This window comes from Callithrix jacchus, chromosome 2 (assembly GCF_049354715.1).
Source record: "Callithrix jacchus isolate 240 chromosome 2, calJac240_pri, whole genome shotgun sequence".
In the NCBI taxonomy this organism is placed as follows: domain Eukaryota; kingdom Metazoa; phylum Chordata; class Mammalia; order Primates; family Cebidae; genus Callithrix; species Callithrix jacchus.
This window is the reverse complement of record NC_133503.1, coordinates 44,336,326-44,356,935: the sequence shown is the minus strand read 5'-3', so window position 1 is coordinate 44,356,935 and position 20,610 is coordinate 44,336,326. Positions and strand designations below refer to the sequence as shown.

At 39.4% G+C, this 20,610-nt stretch overlaps 1 protein-coding gene across 1 annotated transcript in view; it reads left to right on the top strand.

Moving 5' to 3' along the window:
• The first annotated feature begins 5,236 nt into the window (after positions 1-5,236).
• Positions 5,237-20,610, top strand: part of PRELID2 (PRELI domain containing 2) — a 442,316-nt gene continuing 426,942 nt past the window's right edge. The window contains exon 1 of the mRNA XM_054250289.2: positions 5,237-5,387. Coding sequence (XP_054106264.1) covers positions 5,352-5,387 — 36 coding nt within the window. The 5' untranslated portion in view covers positions 5,237-5,351. The remainder of the gene's footprint in view (positions 5,388-20,610) is intronic.

Sequence of the window (20,610 nt, the reverse complement as noted above, 5' to 3'; positions counted from 1 at the left end):
TCAAATATGTGTGTATGACATAACTTCTTCCAGCCCCTGAATTACTACTAATAAATAAATCCATTTTAAGTCTAAAATCTAGCCATGATCTCTTCATAAAGAATTGCAGATATTTTATATATTACCTACTGGAAATCTCTAAAAGAAAAAATTAAACAAGGCTGATTTTTAGCAGTAATGTTTCTACTATCCATGAATATGCATAGTAAGGTTGATTCTTTCCTCTTGAGGTTGGTTGTAAAATTAGAACATACTTTTGTTAATGAACTTTTGTAGCTTTAACACCCACTCCCAAGCCCCTTAAGAATAACACTGCAAAATTGATCTCTTGAGGCCTGCTGCGTTCTGTGGTTATAATTTTGATTTTACAACTTAATAATTTCTCAAGATTTGTTTGTTATTCTCTAATATTCAGCTTTTAACATAATTTAACAATGGAATGCTTCTCAGGCAATATAAATACTTCTAATAAAAAAGATTAAAATATTTTAGAAGCCATGATAGTTTTGCCTGTCCTTTCATACTTAGGACTTACCATGTTGCTCACCAGCTTTCTTTGCTTCTGTGCTTAACTATTATACCTCCTGCCTCTGTTTATGTTTTCTCACAGCTGTTGGCTCTTCTGCCTTTTCAGTATAGAAGAAGGAGGGATGTAGAGAGAACTTTAAGTGTATTTTGCCGTTTTTTTTTTTTTTTTTTTTGGAGACAGAGTCCGCTCTGTTGCTCAGGCTGGAGTGCAGTGGCACGATCTTGGTTCATTGCAACCTTCGCCTTCTGGGTTCAAGTGATTCCCCTGTCTCAGCCTCCCGAGTAGCTGGGATCACAGGCATATGCCACCACTCCCAGCTATTGTTTTGTAGTTTTATTAGAGACAGAGTTTTGTCATGTTGACCAGACTGGTCTTGAACTTCCAACCTCAGGTGATCCACCCACCTCGGCCTCCCAAAGTGCTGTGATTACAGGCATGAGCTACCGAGCCTGGCCCTATTCTACTTTTTGACTGGAACATTCCATCACAAATATGGTTGGAGCCCCAATGCACGCAGAACAGCATTTCAAAGTACTTGTGTGTTACTCAGAGAGGCATCATCCCTTTGGTATCTCATGGAACTTACAGTTTTAGAGCAGGAGATAGATACATAAACGGATAATTACAATGCACTGTGACAAGTGCTGGGATAGGATAATTACGGGGAGCATTTGGAGCAGGCAGAGGGGCATCTAATTTAAGCCTTAGTGGGGTTATGGTGGTTGCCCGGAGGAAGAGGTGTGAGCAACTTCAGCTGCTGTAAAGAGCCTTTAATGTTTTTCATCATATAATAAATAACCTACTAATGATCACATTTATTGTATTCATTTCACAAGTATTCGTTTATTATTGTGGTAGGAATACTTCATATGAGATCTACCCTCTTAATGAATTTTTAAGTGTACAGTATGTTATTGTTGACTAGCCACAAGTATTTATGGAGCACTGAGGATGTATCAGAAGGCAAAACAAACTAAATGCTCCTGCGAGCTTACATTTTGGTGAAGGAATATAGACAACTAAATATATGGATTTATGGGAATAATATATATGTTTATGCAATAAATATAGCCTATAGAACAAAATATATACATTTATATATAATAAGCTATGTATATATAACACATGCATTACATATATATACACATATATGTAATGCATAGTTGTGTTAAAAAGGCTTTATCCATTTTCTGATGAAGAAACAAAACACTAAGGGGGAATGGAGGATTAGAAGAGGTTGCAATTTTTGGCAGGGCATGGTGGCTCATGCCTGTAATCCCAACACTTTGGGAGGTTGAGTCAGGTGGATCACCTGAGCTCGGGAGTTCGAGACCAGCCTGACTAACATGGTGAAACCCCGTCTCTACTAAATACAAAAAATTAGCCGGACATGGTGGCACATGCCTGTAATCCCAGCTACTTGGGAGGCTGAGGCAGGAGAATCGCTTGAATCTGGGAGGCGGAGGTTGCAGTGAGCCAAGATTGTGCCATTGCCCTCCAGCCTGGGCAACAAGAATGGAACTCCGTTTCAAAAAGAAAAAAAAAAGAGGTTGCAATTTTAAAATTAGCTTGCAGGGAGGCTCCTTGAAAAGGTGCCATTTATCAGGTTGAGGTTGATGTCCAGGAATATGAATTAAAAATGAAAATAAAAAAATAAGAAAAGCTGTCATTTAGAGAAAGGTCTAAAGGAGTTAGAGAGTGAGCTGGGAAGGTGTCTGGAGTGAGACTACACCAGGCAGAGGAAACTTAGTCGGGAAGCAAAGTGCCGCAACCTTGAAGATAGAACCACAAGCTCTATTTACTGTCCTTCGAACTCAGGAATATTGCTATGACCCACTGTATGCAAAATACACATACCTGAGTTCTTTGCCTATTACTAGAGACAAGTTTGCACTATAATATCCACTTCCTGATTTTGTGAACTGCAAGTATTTGCCAGTGGGTTGGGCAGGGTTGGGGTAAGTTTAGGACAAGTTAGCCAACTGGTATTCCTTTAAGACTAAGAGAATCCCTTTGGAGCTAGAAACAGACACGGAGGTTAAAAAATATTGTCAAAGTGATGCTGTAATTAAAACAATACTATGTCCTTAAAAAGAAAGCTCAAAAAAAATTTAAATAAATGCATGTCTTAAAAATGTAATATTTATCCATTCATTTATTCATTGAATAATTTTTTGTTAGATTTCTACTATGATCTGGGCATTTGTACTAGGTCCTCAGAAGACAAAGACAAAAAAGGATTTAGTATTTATCATTAACGAAATTACAGTCTTGGGCCTCTAGTTCTCTTAGTAAATGAATTTGGCCCCACAATTTGGGGAGGACACCTTTGCTACTTCAGTAACTTTCATTCGTCTGCTTTAGGTCAAGTTAGCTTGGCCAGGTTTGGGGACTGTGTTTGTTACAAAATGTATGTATGCATTTATTTAAATTAGTAAGCACATATCAGCCTTTACTGCATGCAAGACGTTGCTCTAAGCAGTTCACACTTAGCCAGCTCCTAAACCATCTTGAGGTTGAATTAATTCAACCTTTTTTGATCATCTCTTAGTCTCACCCATACTGTTCCTTCCCATGCCATGCTCACCTACAGTAAATACACAGGCTCTTTCTGTGATCCTCACAAATACCTTGCCTTACTAGTCCTTTGTGAATATGATAAACTGTACTGAAACTGGGAATCTACTTAGGGGACTGATACTGCATCAAAGTAATGAGAGAACTTCACAAGACTTCTGAGGACTTTGTTGGCCACTTAGCCCCCTTCTGCTGATTCCTCCTTCCCTCTTTGCCTTCCCATCCCAGCTGACCCTTATTCTTCTTACTCTGTTGCCAGAATGACTCATCTTTATGGCCCCTATTTCCAACTGTGGCTCAGCCTCAAGGCCTATCTACTCTTCGCATGCAAAGATCTGCAGAGCCCAGGAAGCTGCTTTTCACAGACCCCACTCTCCTTGAAGGACACTTGTGGCTTGAAACGGCAGTATGTCCCCCTCCCTACCTGTCTTAAGAAGCTCCGTGGAGCAGGAAGGGCAGAGTCCATAGGCTTTAAACCTTTACCCCTATAGCAACTCTACTTTTTCTTCCTTGTTTTCATTTTGGTTTCCAGGTAAGATCCCTGCTGAAGAGAGCATAATACATTTAATAATTTTTGAAAACAGAGTTAACTATTTACTTTGTGACCCATACTTTACTTTTCCAAATTAAACTGGCCAAAGACATCATTGAAGCTTCAGTTCATAGGTACGATGATAGTTTTCTATTCTAACTCTTCCACAAATATGAATCGCTCTGGTAATATGTTCATTTAAATGACTGCTGACAACACTTATAAAAAAAATTCTGTGGTTCACTAGAACTTAATTGGAGTGAATTTTATGCTAAAGGTAAATTTGAAAGAAATGTTCGCAGTTGTTTTTAATCACCTGTCCTCATTAGTTGCATCTCCTTATTTTCTAATTAAACACAGTAATTATAGAGAGTTCACATTCATGCAATTATATGAGAGAGAAATGGAGTTATGTCAGTGTCAAAATTATGGCATATAATTACTGCCTGTGTTAAAGAACACATAAAACCAAGAGAAGCCGTAGAAACATAATACTGTTGAACTTCCTTATTGCTTGAGAACTGGGGAAAGGAGGGAGGAAAGGGGCAGTTAAATCACACCTTGACTAAACTAGAATCTATGTTTATCTCCTTTTATGCTATGAGTTTGCTCTGTCCATAGTCCCCTTAGCATCCCTTTTATCCAGCTCCCAGGCACATGTTCCTCCATCAGTGGTTATTTCTCAGATTAGGGCCACTAATTCACACTAAGGTGTAAATGACTAATAGATAATTGACCATGCCTGCTTTTTTAGTTTTAAAGTGTTATAATTTTTGAAGGCCTCCTACGTGTCAGGCCATGTGTAAGACACAAGCAGTCACACAGATGAAAGAGACACAATATCTTCTCTTAAGGACATCATGGTCTCACAGGGAATTAGAGAATTAAATGAACATTTGCAAAATGAAATAATACATGCCATAGGAGGGGGAGAGACTAGAGCTTGGTTAACTATCCTTTTATTGTTGACCTCCCTCATTCAGCTTTGAGCTTCTTGAGGGCAGGAACTGTGGCCATGCATCACTGTATCTCCAGCATCCACACAGTGCTTGGTGCATAGAAGGTGTTCTACAAATACATGGTGGTTTGGTGTTTGCAGAGACATGACATTTAATTGCACATCCAGGGCCCTCAGTGTATTGTTGTCTTATGGGCCAATGCCTTATGAAAATTTCACATGTGGGCAGCTTCTAAAATGGCACCCAATGATCCCCACCTCCTGGTATTCCTGGCCTGTGTAATCCTTTCCCCTTAAGTGTGGACTGGACCCAGTGACTTACTTCTAACAATAGGATATGGCATAAGTGATGAGATGTCACTTTGGAGATTAGATTTTCAAAGACTATGACTCTTTTTCTGGCTTTGTGCTTGCTCACCTGATGATGCCAGCTGCCATGTTGCAAGCTGCCTTATGGAGAGGTCCACATGGCAAGGAGCGGAAGGCAGCTTCCAGCCAACAGCCAGTGAGGAACTGAGGCCCTCAGTCAGCAGCCTGCTGGGAATGGAATCCTGCCATCAGCCACATGAGTGAGCTTGGAAGAGGCTCTTTCCCCAGGTGAACTTGAGATGACTGCAACCACAGCTGCCAACATAACTGCAGCCTGTGAGAGACCTAGAGTCAGAAGCACTCAGCTAAGCTGTGCCCAGATCTCTGACCTGCGGGATACAAAACTGTGAGATAATAAATGCTGTTTTGAGCCAATACATTTTGGGATGATTTGTTACATAAGAATAGATGACCAGTACAAGGTAAGACCATCTTCTGTCTAGGTCTTTGTTGATGGAGCCTTATGTAACTGAAGGTTTTTCTCACAGAGAAGAATACTAGCAACCATTTGTTATTTGTTTAATGCTCAATTTATTAAGCTCATAAATCTAACACAAAAAAACTAACAACCAATTTTTCTTGGGGCCTTTAAACACTGATTACAAATTTATTAAGCAAACTGTTTTAAACAATTTAAACAAACAGCAATTATGCATTTGGATGGCTAACCCTTTTAAATACTTTAAAACCATAATTGACAAACATATAGAAACAAAGACTACAGAACATATTGCTATAGTTTCACATAAATCTACTTTAAGGCGTCAGTATCGTGGGTTTGATGCTTTTCTTATTTCTGTGCTTTTTTTCCCTGTTTGTTTTGATACACCCTCAGGGTTTTAGTATTGTTATTTTTGTTTCTTTCTGGGGTCACACAATTGTGAGGAGGCCCGAAGAAAAGATTATCTTATCAGAACAGCCTAGATTGCAGGACTTGGTTTATTGACTGATTAATTCTTGGTCAGATTTGTTGCTTCTCCCAAGGTGATTCTAACCTAAACCACCTTTTTATAGTAAGCTTTTCTATAGTTCAATGATATCTGTTATGTCAGCAAGACTATTTCAGGCCTTATCTTATGCCTAGGGTTTAATTTTGCGACCTACCATCTACCCCTGAAATTGTTTTTGTAATTATCGCTTGGCTGTTCTTATATAACTGATTCTCCTGTCATAATCAAATATCGATTTAGTCTCTTAGCATTAAAACTGACAACTTCCTTATTAGCACTGAGATTTAATCTCCCAGGAGTTGAGGGATTGAGTCTGGGTAGTCTTCTTCTGTAGGTCGCCTGGTAATTCATTACACTGGCAAACAGTGAAAAACCCTCTTTCTGGTAGGTTATTGTTGGTGCTCATTCAAACCGAATAGTCTTCTTAGCTTACAATTCCCAGCATTTATTCTCCTTAAACAGACATAGACAGATGACTATGTGTCATAAATATGTAAAATTAATAGAATATCAAGCCCTCTTCGTTGTTAAAATCAGTAAGAAAGTAGCTATGCTCTATTGTATTCACTGTTTTCTATTATAATGACCTTTTGCACAGACTTCGTATTAACGTTTCTGTTTTGAGTTATTTTGAATTCATGGCCTTTGATAAGACTCACCTTTTTCCTATAATCCATGATGATGATGGTGGTGGGAATAGTGATTTTGATGCTCACATTTTAACCTCATCTTAAAAGGCATATCATCATTTTAATAAAATTGGGGAGACCATAGAGTTTAGGAGTTACGAGTGCACATTTGGGTGATAATACTATAAAAATGACAATGAGATCATTACTATTAGAGTGACAACATGCAGAAAGAAAAGGGGATATGGTTGGGATGAGGCTTACGGAAGGGTCTTATGGGGTGGGCAGAAAAGTTCTATATTTTTGACCTGGGCATATATTTGACTTATAGTTTTTTTTGGAGGGCATATGTGTTTTCCTTTCATAATATGAATTGTATTTTAAAAAATTATCATCGTAAAGTTAGTTGGGGGCCCTGAATGCTGGCTCTGTTATTCTTTAACCACTGTCCCTGATGTTCTTGAAAACATTCTTGCTTTTTGGCAACAATAGGATGTTGAAGAAATGTTCTGATTTATTTCCATCTTAAATAATGGAATTAGCTGTTCTCCAAGGAATTCTGTTTCCTTTTAGTAGGAAATAATTGTCAAGTCCAGGATCTGGGCTCTGGGAGTTGCACATGAGAATGTATGGTGAGCCAGAATGCTATTGATGTGGCTGTAAGGCCACTCAGAGCTGAAAAAATACTTCTTAAGGTTATTATTTCACACTGATATTTCCAATTTAACTTACTATATTGCTATTTCATACTTTTTTATGCTTTATAAGGTTTCATCAACTACAAATCTTTATTCTCAATTGACAATCTTTTCGGTATGATGAAACTCCTGGATGGAGCTAAGACATGCCTTCTATCAATTTTACTTTTTGGTATAGTAATGCATAAATTTCTGTCGTTCACATAGTTCTTATTTTTTGCCACATTTGCCAAATTTCTACTTTTGAACCACCTATATTGTTGTTTTCTTAATATTTTTATTTAATCAATTAAGTTGAACCTCTTAAAGTACTTAGCTTCCTATTAAACAATAATCTCTGTGAAACTGCAGGGTTTAATTAACTGATCATACATTGTTCCAGTGCACATTAAGATGAATACTTAAGTACTGAGATTTAAATGGACTCAATAAATGTTACTTTCCCTTACTCAAGTTCAGCACCATCTGACAGATAGATGAAAATCAGGACGGTGGAGCTCAAAATAATAGCTTAGTTACTAGTGAAAGTTGCACTGGGGGATGTGGCTTAAATATTGGACAATTACGGACTCCCTAAGAGTAACCCTCAGGTGTGGACAGGCATGTACACCCATAGGTCTTCCCTGCAGTGGAGCTCTATTGATCTCACAGCCAAGAACAGTCCAGAATTTGTCCTCCCTGAAGGAGACAGAGTCAAAAAGTACAAGAAGTGAATGACTGAGCTACCATATTCAATTTTGTTATCAATTAATTAACTTACTTTAATTGACATGTAAAAATGATGTATGTTTATGGTGGACCACATGTTGTTTTGAAATATGTATACGTGGTAGAATGGCTAAATCAAGCTAATTAACATACGTATTACCTCATATATTTATCATTTATTTGTGGTGGAGAACACTTAAAATCTACCCTCAGCAATTTTCAAGTATACAATACAGTGTTATTAACTACAGTCATCTTGTACAAAAGATCTCCTGAATTTATTTATCTTGTTTAACTAAAATTTTGCATTAAAAAAAATCAAGACAGGGTCTCACTCTGTTGCCCAGGCTGGAGTACAGTGGTGAGATCATGGCTCTTTGCAGCCTTAAGTTTCTCAGCTCAAGTGATCCTCTTGCCTCAGCCTCCTGAGTAGTTGGGACTACAGGCATGCGCCACCATGCCAGGTTATTTTTTTTTACTTTTTGTGGAGATGGGGTTTTACTATATTGCTACATTTTGTACTTTTCACCATCTCCCTAATCCCTGCCCTCACTCCTAGCTTTTGCTAGCCACCACTCTACTCTGCTATGAATTCAACTTTTTTAGATTCCGTATATAAGTATGATCATGCAACATTTATGTTCCTATGCCTGGATTATTTCACTTAATATATTGTCCTCCAGGTTCACTTATGTTGTTGCAAATGACAGGATCTCCTTCTTTTTCAAGACTGAATAGTATTCCATTGCATACATATACCACATTTTATCTATTCATCCACTGATGGACATACCTAGTTATTCCTCCAAACTCGCCAACTGGGCAGGTGTGACATTAAGCTAATGAACATTCCAGTAGTTAAAATGCAAAAAATGCAAAATCAGGGAATAACTACTAGGAATACATGTTTGTTTATGCATTGTGTCAAAACACCTCAAGTATACTTTTTGGGAAATTCTGCTACAGTGAACAGTGCTATCATAAGTGCCTGTGAAGTTCATCTTGTCAGATGTTGCTTGGGTTCCTTTTCTGCATCTCAGATTGCTATATATAGAGGAACAGATCTGATGTAGAAGAGTCTGTCTGAATCCAAGTCAGCGTGACTCATGTTGACAATGTATCGCATATACCATCTTGGCCATTTTCCAGACACTTTTATTAAAGAAACCACCACTACAAAATCATAATCTTTAAAAATAGTCCTCATGACACTGAGTGTTATTTTACTCTCTTCATTCACAATTGACTAGACTATGGCAAGGTGTTGTGGGTTATCATCCTGTATTTCCTTAATTGAGTCAGGAACAGGTATTTCATTCAACTGTTTTGATATGTTAGCTTCCTATGATTAGCCTCTATAGAATGTCAGTGCTTAAAGGAAAAGGAGAGATACCCCTAAAGTAGGGGGAGTAAGCTCCGCCTTACTCATAGAGCTAAAGAAGTGAAGGTCTGAGCAGGCAAAGGATTTGTCCAAGGTCACATCCTACTTATTAACTATCTTAGCTCCAGAATTGGAGTCGACTTATTCACAGCTTATGCCTTTTTTATGCTGCCCCCTGACCTTTTAAACATAAAGTCAAAGTGAGAAACAATGGGTTTTGGCCGAGAAAAATAATTTCCTGTCTTCTTCTTTCTCTAGAATAAAATTTGAATCTGCCCATTCTTTTCTGTTTCCTAACACTATAGACAAAATCGCCTGGAGCACTCCAACAGCCTCAAAACCACTCTTCTCCATTTCCACTTCCAGTTGCATTCCTTCCTCCAATTCAGTTGCTTCCCTTTACATAAGCTGTTCACTGAAATGCTTTATCTTTTATTTTTCACCACTTTCCTTGTACTCATTATATGAGTTAGGGCTTTTGTGTTGCAAAAGACAGAAAAACCGTTGAAACTGGTGGGTGTAAGTCAGGATCAGCTAGGTTATGAAAGAGCAACTCTAAAATGTCAGTGCTTTTACTTCCCCATCTTGATTGATGGAGAAATGATGCTCAGTCAGGACCTTAAGTTGACAGAATCCCCACCATTTGGAAATCTATTTGATGGCTGTGACAGCAGGGGAAAACATGGTGGAGCTCTTAAAGGCTTCTGCCCCAATGTGACACACATTATATCTGCTCACATTTCATTGGCCAAACGAAGTCCCATGTCTACCTTCATGGAGTGAAGAAGTACAGTTCTACCATATGTCCAGAGGAGCAGAACCAGAAGAAAAAAAATGACTAGCACTAATGACTACCATACTTGCTTTAGGCATAAGGGAATGTGGTGACTCATGACTGAATAGTTCATGGGTGGATATGGTCAGGCACAGCTTAAATCAGAGCTTAAATGATGGCAAGAGGATATATTTCTTGACTAAGCTGTCTCTCAGTTATACGTCATTCTTCTCCTTTAGTGTCAAGGTTGTATCTTTACAAGACTCAGTGCAGTGAAGAAGATAGTCTGCTTCCCTGATAGATTAAATCAAAGATTGTAGATGGAACCTGGCTGCTGTTATTGGCTTAACAGATGTCACATGCTCATCCCTGAATCAACAGAATCATTATTGTGGCCAGGGAGATGGAATACACTGATTGGCTGAGCCTAGGTCTTGGCCCCACCCTAGCAGCCAGAGATAGAAGAAATAGCTCCAATATACTGAGGTTGAGAATGTGGTAGAGTATTTTTCCCAGGAAGACTTGGCCTAGGGTTATAGAAGAAAGTGAATGGATGTTGGAAAAGAAAAAACACAAGACATCTATGAGTTTTTCCTTTCAAGCTCTGTTTAATGTCACTTCCTCAGGGGGGTCCTCCTTGGGGACACATGACACATGGAAACTGAATTAGATACATCTTTTATTCTCTCTCAGCATTCCTTTTATTTTACTTTCAAGGCAAAATACATAATTTTTATTAATTTGTGTGATGATTTGTTTAGTGTCTGTTTCCCTCACTGGAAGGTAAGCTCCTTAAGGTCAATAACTCTACCTGTTTTGTTCATTGATGTTTGTTCAGCATCTAGAAAAATGCCTAGTATGGGGTAGGCTCCCAGGAAATATACATTGAAAGAAGCAATAGTAAATATGACCGATTTGGATATTTAAGGGTTTTAAGATAAAGATGGGAGCATGTGATGGTTAATTTTATGTGTCAACTTGAATGGGTTAAGGGATGCCCATATAGCTGGTAAAACATTATTTCTGGGTGCATCCATGAGGATGGTTCTGGAAGAGATAAGCATTTGAATCAGTAGACTCAGTGAGGAAGATCTTCTCTCACCAATACATCATCTAATCTGTTCAGGGCATGGATACAACAAAAAGGTACAGAAAGGGAGAATTTGCTCTCTCTTCTTAGAGCCGGGATATCCATCTTCTGCTCTTGGATATCACAACTCCAGGTTCTCAGGTCTTCAAACCCAAACTGAACTACACTATTGGCTTTCCTGGTTCTCCAGATTGCACATAGCAGGTCACTGGGCTTCTCGGCCTTCATAACCACATGAGCCTATTCCTAAAATAAGTTTGTGTTATGTATCTCTCTATGTATCCTATTAAGTCTGTTTTTCTGGGGAACCCTGACTAATACAGATTTGAATATTGGGGCTTTAGCTCAAAGATACATGGGATAGTATGTCTAGGTTAACAAGTAGATAAATTTTAGTAAGACAGTAAAGATAACAGATTGCACTAATAAAAGTATGTATTATCAAATGCTTCTACAATAACCTTTAGACTGCAGCAAAATGAAAAAAATAGGTTTCCAAGAATCCATAGATCAACATAACATATTAAAATATTGTAAAAAACTAAGCAAATCTAGATTTTTCACCCCGTTATTTTGTCTAGAAGATGAAACACAATCTTGTTAAGAACTGGCTTAGATAAGTCCTATTGTTTGAAGCATGAGACTTTAAGATTCTATTTTTGTTAGTCATTAGTTATCTAACTACTGAGACCTTTTATCTTAAACAAGCAAACTTTTCTATATCTTAGTAAATGTGTTGTGCCTCAGCTTCCTAACCTGTTAACTATGGTCAATAATTCTACCTGGCAATTGTGGTGAGAATTAAATAAACTAATACACATAAATTACTCAAAGCAATTACACAAATAACAGTGCCTGCCACATATTAAGTGCCCATAAATGTTAGTTGTTATTATTAAGAGCTTATTTCTTTTATTATTTTATTTGAATAGCAGCTTCTACTGCCAGAGCACTTACTTATACATTATCTTATCAGAGTTGCATGAGATGTTCAGTATTTAGTATTTGTTGAGTGTTAGGGATAAAAAGAAACGTGAGACCCTGTCCCATCTTTCAGAAATTTGCAACTTAGTTCCAACAGCATTTTCTGCTATGGCTTGATTTTAGAAACCACATCTCCAGGGGAGCTGAATATAGACTGCTAGCTTTTTACCAGTTAGGATTCTTTAGGTTGCAAGTAACAGAATCCAACTAAAACTAGCTTAAACAACAAAGTGGACTTGTTATTATGGGGCAATGAAGAGTGTGTGATTTAGGAGTGGTTGGTCCAGGATTTCCACAGTGTTCACTGAAACCCCAACTTTTCCCCAGCTATTGGCTTCTCTCATCACAGGAATGACATCAAACCAAGGCTATCTACCCATAGGATGACTGTTAGCCTCAGCTTGGGGCTCTTGCTTGTTCATATCTAGGGGAGGGGAGCTAATTTCCAGAATCCCCCGGTAAACCTCTCTGCATGTCTCATTGGTCCCATCTGCATCATATGCCTGTTTTATTGCCAGTCCCTGGTAGTGGAGATTATCCCTGAATCAATCAGGACCACCTTGGAAGCTGGGAGTGAGTCAACCTCCTTTCAGGTCCCTGTGCTAGTGCTTATTAGGGCTATGATAAAACCTTGACAGGAAGGCAGAATGAATGCTGACTACACAACCAACAATTCCCAGTCCACTCTTTGGGAGGAGAATGATATCTTACTTTTATATTCTAACATGTTCTGAGTCAAGTGCACAGAAAATGTTTAATAAATACTAGCAGAAAGAGTGGATAGTAAATAGACCTACCAAAGAATTATTTATCTACTTTACATAAGTCTCTGAATCCTAGAAATATTTGTCCTAGAAACTGGCACTGCCAGTTTTTTTCTTGTTTAATTACCCTCTCTCTCAGCAAGATGACTGTAGACTTCAAGAGTTCCAAGAGTGCTGGAGGGGCAGCTGGGATTGACCTTTTATTTTGGAGTCTCCTTTGTTGATTGATCAAAAGCTGTTATATTCATCATTCATTCCCAGGTCAAGGGACACATTTTGGCTGCTTGATATGATATGTCATAGTAGATGAATCAATCTTTTAAGATATGTGCCCAGAAAAATTGGCATTTAAGCTTTCTCTTTATTCCAGCTCTGAGGTTAGGGAAACAGCTGTTGATGGACTAATTAGCATCTTAGGGGGACTAAGAATGATGTCCTATCCTTTAACAGTTGAATAATCAGTTGTCCCACGGAGATTCTTAGAGCATCATCGGAATATTATTTCATGCAAAACTACAGACTGATCTGACCTCCTGGTCACCATATGTAACACAATGGTAATAGCTATAGTAAAGAAAAGCAAGTCTGTCGTGACTGGTCATGGGAAAGGAAAATGAGAGAATGCATTTGACATAGGAAAGTTTGTTACTTCTCAGGAGTTAATCCTTCAACTTGCATGCTCAGCATCTGTTTTGTCTCACTTCTGACTAGGAGAGTCTATGTCTTAGGAGTAGATGCAGGAAAACCAATACATACAATCAATGCATAATATCACACATGATAGCTGTTCAGGATATTGGGAAGCTGAAGCAAAATCAGGAACCACCTTATTCATTCTGAAGCATTACTACTGTATGAGTTAGTACATTCTTATTTATGAGAACAGCTGGCTTGGTGAGCTGACCAAGAATGAAATCAGGCAGTTGCTTCAGGTTAATCTTTTCAAACATTTTTATTTTATCTCAAGCTCCAACGGAATGAATGAGGTTAATCTTACATATTCATTTAATTGTTTTACTGCTCTGAAGGCACATCCACATGGGTCAATCTATTTTTTTCTTTAGACAGGGTCTCACTCTGTTGCTAAGGCTGGAGTGCAGTGGCATAGTCACAGCCACTGTAGCCTTGACCTCTCCAGGCCCACTTGAGCTTCCCAGTTCAACCTCCTGAGTAGCTAGGACTACAGGTGCACACACCACCATGTCTGGCTAATTTTTCTATCTTTTGTTGAGATAGAGTTTCACCATGTTGCCTAGGTCAGTATGAAACTCCCAAGTTACTCTGCCCTCCTTGGCTTCCCAAAGTGCTAGGATTATGGGTGTGAGCCACCAAGCCCCACCTGGTCAATCTTTTATTATTATTATTATTTTAATTCTGGAACAGATTAAGATGAGAATGGCTTGGTTAATCTTGATGTGACCATTCTTGGAAAAGATTTTTTTTTCCAATGGGGAAGTAATTATTGAAAGTCATTACCTGAATCTTCTATTTCTAGGTATAATTTTCCCAATATCCATGTTTACCTATTGAGTGTTATTTTCCCATTATTTCAAAAATGGTCAACACCTCTTTGGACTGACTTCTCCTTTTTAAAGAAACATCAGTGTCTTTAATCTGGATTCAAATCATTCCAGTTTTCATGTACTGACTTTGAGTCTATTAGTTTACATCTTTGCAGAAAAAAAGTTTAGAGAAATGGGAGTCTGCTCCCTTTGGATGAGTTAATTAGCCCCTCCATGCTTCAGTTTATTCATCTGTGAACTGTGGATAAAACTGTGGCAGTGCTTTACTGATGCCCCCTCTTCAGGGCCTGTGCCCCCCACCTTCCTCAAAGCTGTGCTCCTTTCTGAGGCTTGTCACCCAGCCTCCTGACTTCAATGGGGGCCACTCAGCTCCAGGGATTTCTGTAGGATTTGCTGAGGCCTCAACTGGAACCAAATTTGGAGCAGCTTGTCTCGTTGTCTAATTCTCCATTCTTCACTTTCTCAGGGGTGTAGCTCCCTAATCCCCATCCTCATCCCTGTATATAATTCCTTATCTCATAGTCTGTTTCCAAGGAACTCAATCTGAGACAAATACATACTTCTTCAGATGGTTGTAAAGATTGAGTGTCTATATAAAGCCCTTCAGACAGCACTTGGGTTTGGGAATGGATTTATTATTTGATAGCTGTCATTATTCTTGGGTTGTACTTCATTGATTGATAACATTGCCATTTCTGCTTATCTCATCAATCAGATAGTCCTTTGGAAAAAAATGTAATAACTAGCCCAAGACAAAGTTGTTAAGTTTGCTATTTTTCTGTTAGTTTACTCTTCCTTTGCCCCAGGGCCCTTCATGGCTGCCTTCCTCCCTGTCTCTTCTCTCCTTTCCCCTTCTTCTACTCATTTCAACCCTTCGGTATCTGACTGCTTATGGCCTCTGCTCCTGGAAAAATATGTGGGAAAGGAAAGGATCTGTTAAACTTACTCACATTGGAGGCTCAAGGTGTTATCCCTTAGCTTTGTAAGTTATACTTCATCTGAAATTCTCTCTGTATGCCTTTGGTTTTATTATTACTATTATTATCATCTGTAGTACCACCACAACTGCCCTTCTGTAATTTTTGGCCTTCAGACTCTTGTGAGATCATTCTTTTAAAATTGGTCTTCCTAGATAAGAAGCATCTTAAATAGATGTTTTTAAAATGCATGCCATTGTAAGCTTCAAGTCAGTGAAATTTTTTTAAAAAAGAAATAAAATGCATGCCATTAAGATAAAATAAATTGCATGCCACTAATTACTACCTGCTATTACAAAGAAAATTTCCCCTTTTGTGCTCATATGGTGAGCTGAATTGGCCTTAAAGGATGCAATTTTACCAAACAACAAGATGAATAAAATTCTTACTGGATTTCTGAACAATCAAGGTGAAGAGAGTAAATACAGAGAGTTGAAAATATCAGTGTAAATGGCAGCTCAACTCTCAAAGATCTCAGGAGCTAGGCTGATTTGGAGATGGAAAAAGAGTAGGCAATAAAGTCTTTTTCCTTCCCTTTTCTCTTCTTTTTCTTTGGGCACATGAACTCACAACAGCTAATTTCTTCTTCCATGTCATACTAGATAGGAGTCTCAGCTCAAAGTGCTAGAAAACTCAACTCAAATTAAGCTAAGCACGAAAGGAGATTTACTGGAAGGATCCTGACCAAGCTCAGAGAATCCAAGAAGGAGCTGCAGGTAACATGGCAACTCATGGGATTCAGGGACGAGAACTGGAGGTCCAATGCCTTCAGAATCTCTTTTCATCTTTTGTCTCTGGTTGTCTCTTGTATTATTAGTTAAATTGGGTCCTTCAAAAAGATGCTGAAATCCTAACCCCCAGTGCCTATGAATGTGGTCTCATTTGAAAGAAAGTTTTATCAGGTGATCAAGTTAAAATGATGTATTAGTTTGCTGGGGCTGCCATAACAAAGTAACACAGACTGGGTGGCTTAAATAACAGAAATTTATTTTCTCACAGTTCTGGAGCCTAAAAGTCTGAGATGAAGGCATCAGCAGGATTGATTTCTCCTTGGCTTGTTGGTGGCTGTCTTCTCGCTCTTTCTTCACATGGTCTTTCCTCTGTGTCTGCTTGTGTCCTAAGCTCTTCCTTTTATAAGGGCACCAATCATATGGGTTATTGCGGCCCAACAATATGACCTCACTTTATGTTAGTTACCTAGTTATCCTTTCAAAGCTCCTGTCTTTAAATACAGCTACATCCTGAGGTACTAGGCATTAGTACTTCAACATATAAATTTTAGGGACACAATTTCACATATAACAGTTGAGGTCATTAGGATGGCTTTTAATCGAGGGTTGTTATAAAAATTTGAACACAAAAACAGACATACATAGAGAGAAGACAATGTGAAGTCACAAGAAGACCATCCACAAGCTAAGGAATGCGTGGGGCTAGTAGAAGCGAAGGGAGAGGCATGGGACAGATTCTCCCTCCCAGCCCTCAGAAGGAATCCATTTTGCCAACAACAACAACTCAGTTTATGACTTCTGGAATCCAGAGCTGTGAGACAATAAATTTCTGTTCTTCAAGTCATCCATTTGTGGCACTTTGAAAATGAATACATCTGGCTTTATTTCCTATTACAGTCAGACAGGCTTTCTCCAGCTAGTGGCCAGTCTGGGCTTCGGCTCCTCCTCTTCCCATTTCTGATCTTTCAGAACACTTTCCATCTCTATCTTCGCAATGGATCGAGAACCTAAAGACTGATCACCACCTCCCCTGATACCACTATGGTCTTAGCCATCAATTCCTCTTATCTAGATTATGGCAACTGCCTCTTGAGGGGAGAAGAAGCTCAAATGGTGTTTTTTTTTTTTTTTTTTTTTTTTTGAGACGGAGTTTCGCTCTTGTTACCCAGGCTGGAGTGCAATGGCGTGATCTTGGCTCACCGCTACCTCCGCCTCCTGGGTTCAGGCAATTCTCCTACCTCAGCCTCCCGAGTAGCTGGGATTACAAGCACGCGCCACTATGCCCAGCTAATTTTTTTGTATTTTTAGTAGAGACGGGGTTTCACCATGTTGACCAGGATGGTCTCGATCTCTTGACCTCGTGATTCACCCGCCTCGGCCTCCCAAAGTGCTGGGATTACAGGCGTGAGCCACCGCACCCGGCCCGTGTTTTTTTTTTTATTGTGCTCTCGCACCGCAGCAATCATCAACACAGAAGACTTCTGTAACCAAATGTGTGTGTGGTTTCTCCCCACACAGCAAACAAGCACTCAGTTCTGCAGTGGACACCAGGTAGGTGTTCTCCAATTCAATTCTGACACTAGTTGGAGATAGTTCAGAACCCAAAAGTTGAGGACTCAGTCCCACATGATCACCATGTGGTCCCAACTGTCCCCATTCAGATGCTAGTTGCAAGTCCTGGCCTCCAGAACTTCTGAGTGACCGACTTCAAGTTTGGCCTCCCATGACCCTCTCTTTGAATTGAGTTAATTTAGTAGAGCAGCTCATAGAACTCAGGGAAACACTTACTTCCATTTACCAGTATATTGTAAAGGATAATACAAAGTATGTAACTGAAGACATGCATAGAGCAAGGTATAGGGGAAGAGGTATGGAGCTTCCACGCCCTCCCAGTGTGCATCATCCTCCAGGAATCTCCATGTTTGGCGATCTGGGAGCTCTCTGAACCTTGTTTTTTTTGGGTGTCTTAGAAAGACTCCATTGGATAGACATGATTGAAGGCAACCAGGTAAAAATATGATTAGCCAAAAAAGGGTATGATCTAATACTAACAGATTGAGTCAGGAAACCCAGCAAGACCCATTTGTCTAGCTTCTTCTTGGCCTCCCTGTACAGCATTCTTTCCTACAAGGTATGACGCAGGATGTTTTCTGGAATGAGAGTCTTATGACCCACAATCAGAAAGGCTAGGAAAGATTAGAGTCCTGCCTTGGGCAGGTGAAGGGAAGTCAGAAGAAGGTGAGAGAGAGAAAAGCCTCCTTCTGAGGCCTACAGTGCCCCAACATTATAGCCAAATGCTGTATGTAGCAAGGGCTATGGGAGTTAATGAGCCTGGAACCAGGGATGAAAATATATATATATGGAAAATATCATACCTCTTAATTGGTCTCTTTCTTTGCTTTGCTTCTCCATTTGTCTCTCCTCTGTTCAGAACTCTCAATGGCTTCCCATGTCATACAAAGCCAGCATCTTTACCATGGCCTGGAGGACCCTAGGTGACCTAGATCCTTATTTTCTGAACTTATCTCTCAGGAACTCAGCCATACTGGCCTCCTTGCAGTCCTGAAATGTTTCAGGAGAACGCCTATTTCAGGGCGTTGGCATCTGCCTTTCCTTCTAGCCTAGATGGTCCTCCTCCAAATGTGAGTGGGATTTGCTCCTTCTCTTCTTTCAACTTTTCTACTTAAATGTCACTTTCTTAGGAAGGTCTTCCTTAGCTCTTAAAAAAAAAATTTAACACTGCTCCTCTCTCCCCTGCCCTGCCCTCACTTCTCATCCTTCTTCTCCAGTTTATTTTCTCTCCTTAGTACCCACACTTACTTATCATAGTTGATATTTTACATATTTGAATCTATTCTGAGATTTTGCTGTGTGTTCCTTGCAAATTCTCTTTCTGTACTCTGTTTTCAATAACTATATCCCTGTTCCCTACCTTGGCCGGTGTCTCTATCCCACATCTCAAATGTCAAGTTGCTGGATTTTAGAGACAGTCTTGGCCCACTCAATTTCTGCCCCTGCATTTCAGGTTTTGTTGATGGAAAAACTGAGCTGCAGGGGCAGGAAGAATTTTGTTCAAGGCCATATTGCATAGTAAGTACATTCATGAATTTATTCAACATATACTAGGTGCCAGGCATTTTACTAGGCACTGGACAGAGAGGAGTGAATAATATACAGTTCCTCTAGTCTTGAGGATGTCACAGTAACAGTGAAGTATTTCTATATACAGACAATTATGAGACTGGATACAAAAAAATCAGTGATAGAGAGATGGTCAGGATGGTCAGAAGAGGGAACTGAACTAATGTGAAGAAGGCAAGAAAAGCACAGAGACAGAGTCAGGACTGGAGTTTTGTGCCACTTAAATTTTGCAGCCTTTATAATCATTCATTCATTCAACCTAAGTGTATTGGATGTCTACCATGTTTAAACTATTGTGCCTCCCTCTGAAGACACAAAAGTTATTTGATATCTTACAAAAGCTCTTTGGTAAGATATTTGGTATCTTAAAGACTGAATAAGGTCATGAACTTCTAAGGTTGGCCAGCAAATTTCTGTCCTCAAGTCTCTGACCAGTTAAGCCAACCAATTTCAAAGCAATGGAAATTTGTTTCACAGTTTCTTCTCTCCCCCTCAGGGGACCCAGCAAGTAAGATTACTGTTGTGCAAACTGGCGGTGCTTCGGAGCTACAAGATTATAGGCTCATGTTGTCAAGACTGGCACACGTTTCAGAAAGCCCCAATGTCCTTGGAATGGATAGGTAGCATTTATTCTTATACAAGTCACTCAACCAGCCAGCCCCAAGTAGAGGTAGCAGGTGGTGGAGCCTTTAACCTTTCAGGACACAACTTTACCCTTTCATGGTTACTTAATCAGGAGATTAAGTCCTGCTTAAAGATATATTCTGGAAGAAATTGATGGTCAGAGTGGACTGAGGATACAGGGTCCAGGATCCACCCTAGCAGGGGATTTGTATGTCACATCTCGTCTCCAGCTACTCTGGTAACGGAGGCAGATACAAAATACCATAAACTCTTCAGGTCATTGATCTCTCCTTTGTGGGTCTGTGCAGTGTCCCTGGAAGACTGCTTTTTGTTTTCCTATAAGGAGGGAGTGGTGATACAGTGGAGTGGCTTTTAAACATGCATCCAACACATGTAAGAGCGTTCACATCTCATTTTCCTCTCCACTCCTCCCTCTGTATTTCAAGGTAATGCTGCCTACAGGCTTAGTAAGGTGGGGATTAAGAATTATCGGATTTAGCAATTTGGTCATCGGTGACCTTGACAACAGTAGTTTCAGTGAAGTGGTGGGGGCAAAAACTGATTGGAATGGGCTCAAGAGATTACAGGCAACTCTTTTGAGGAGCATCAGTGGAGAGAGACTTGGAATACAGCTGGAGGAAGATAGGGGATTAAGAGTGATTTTTTTTTT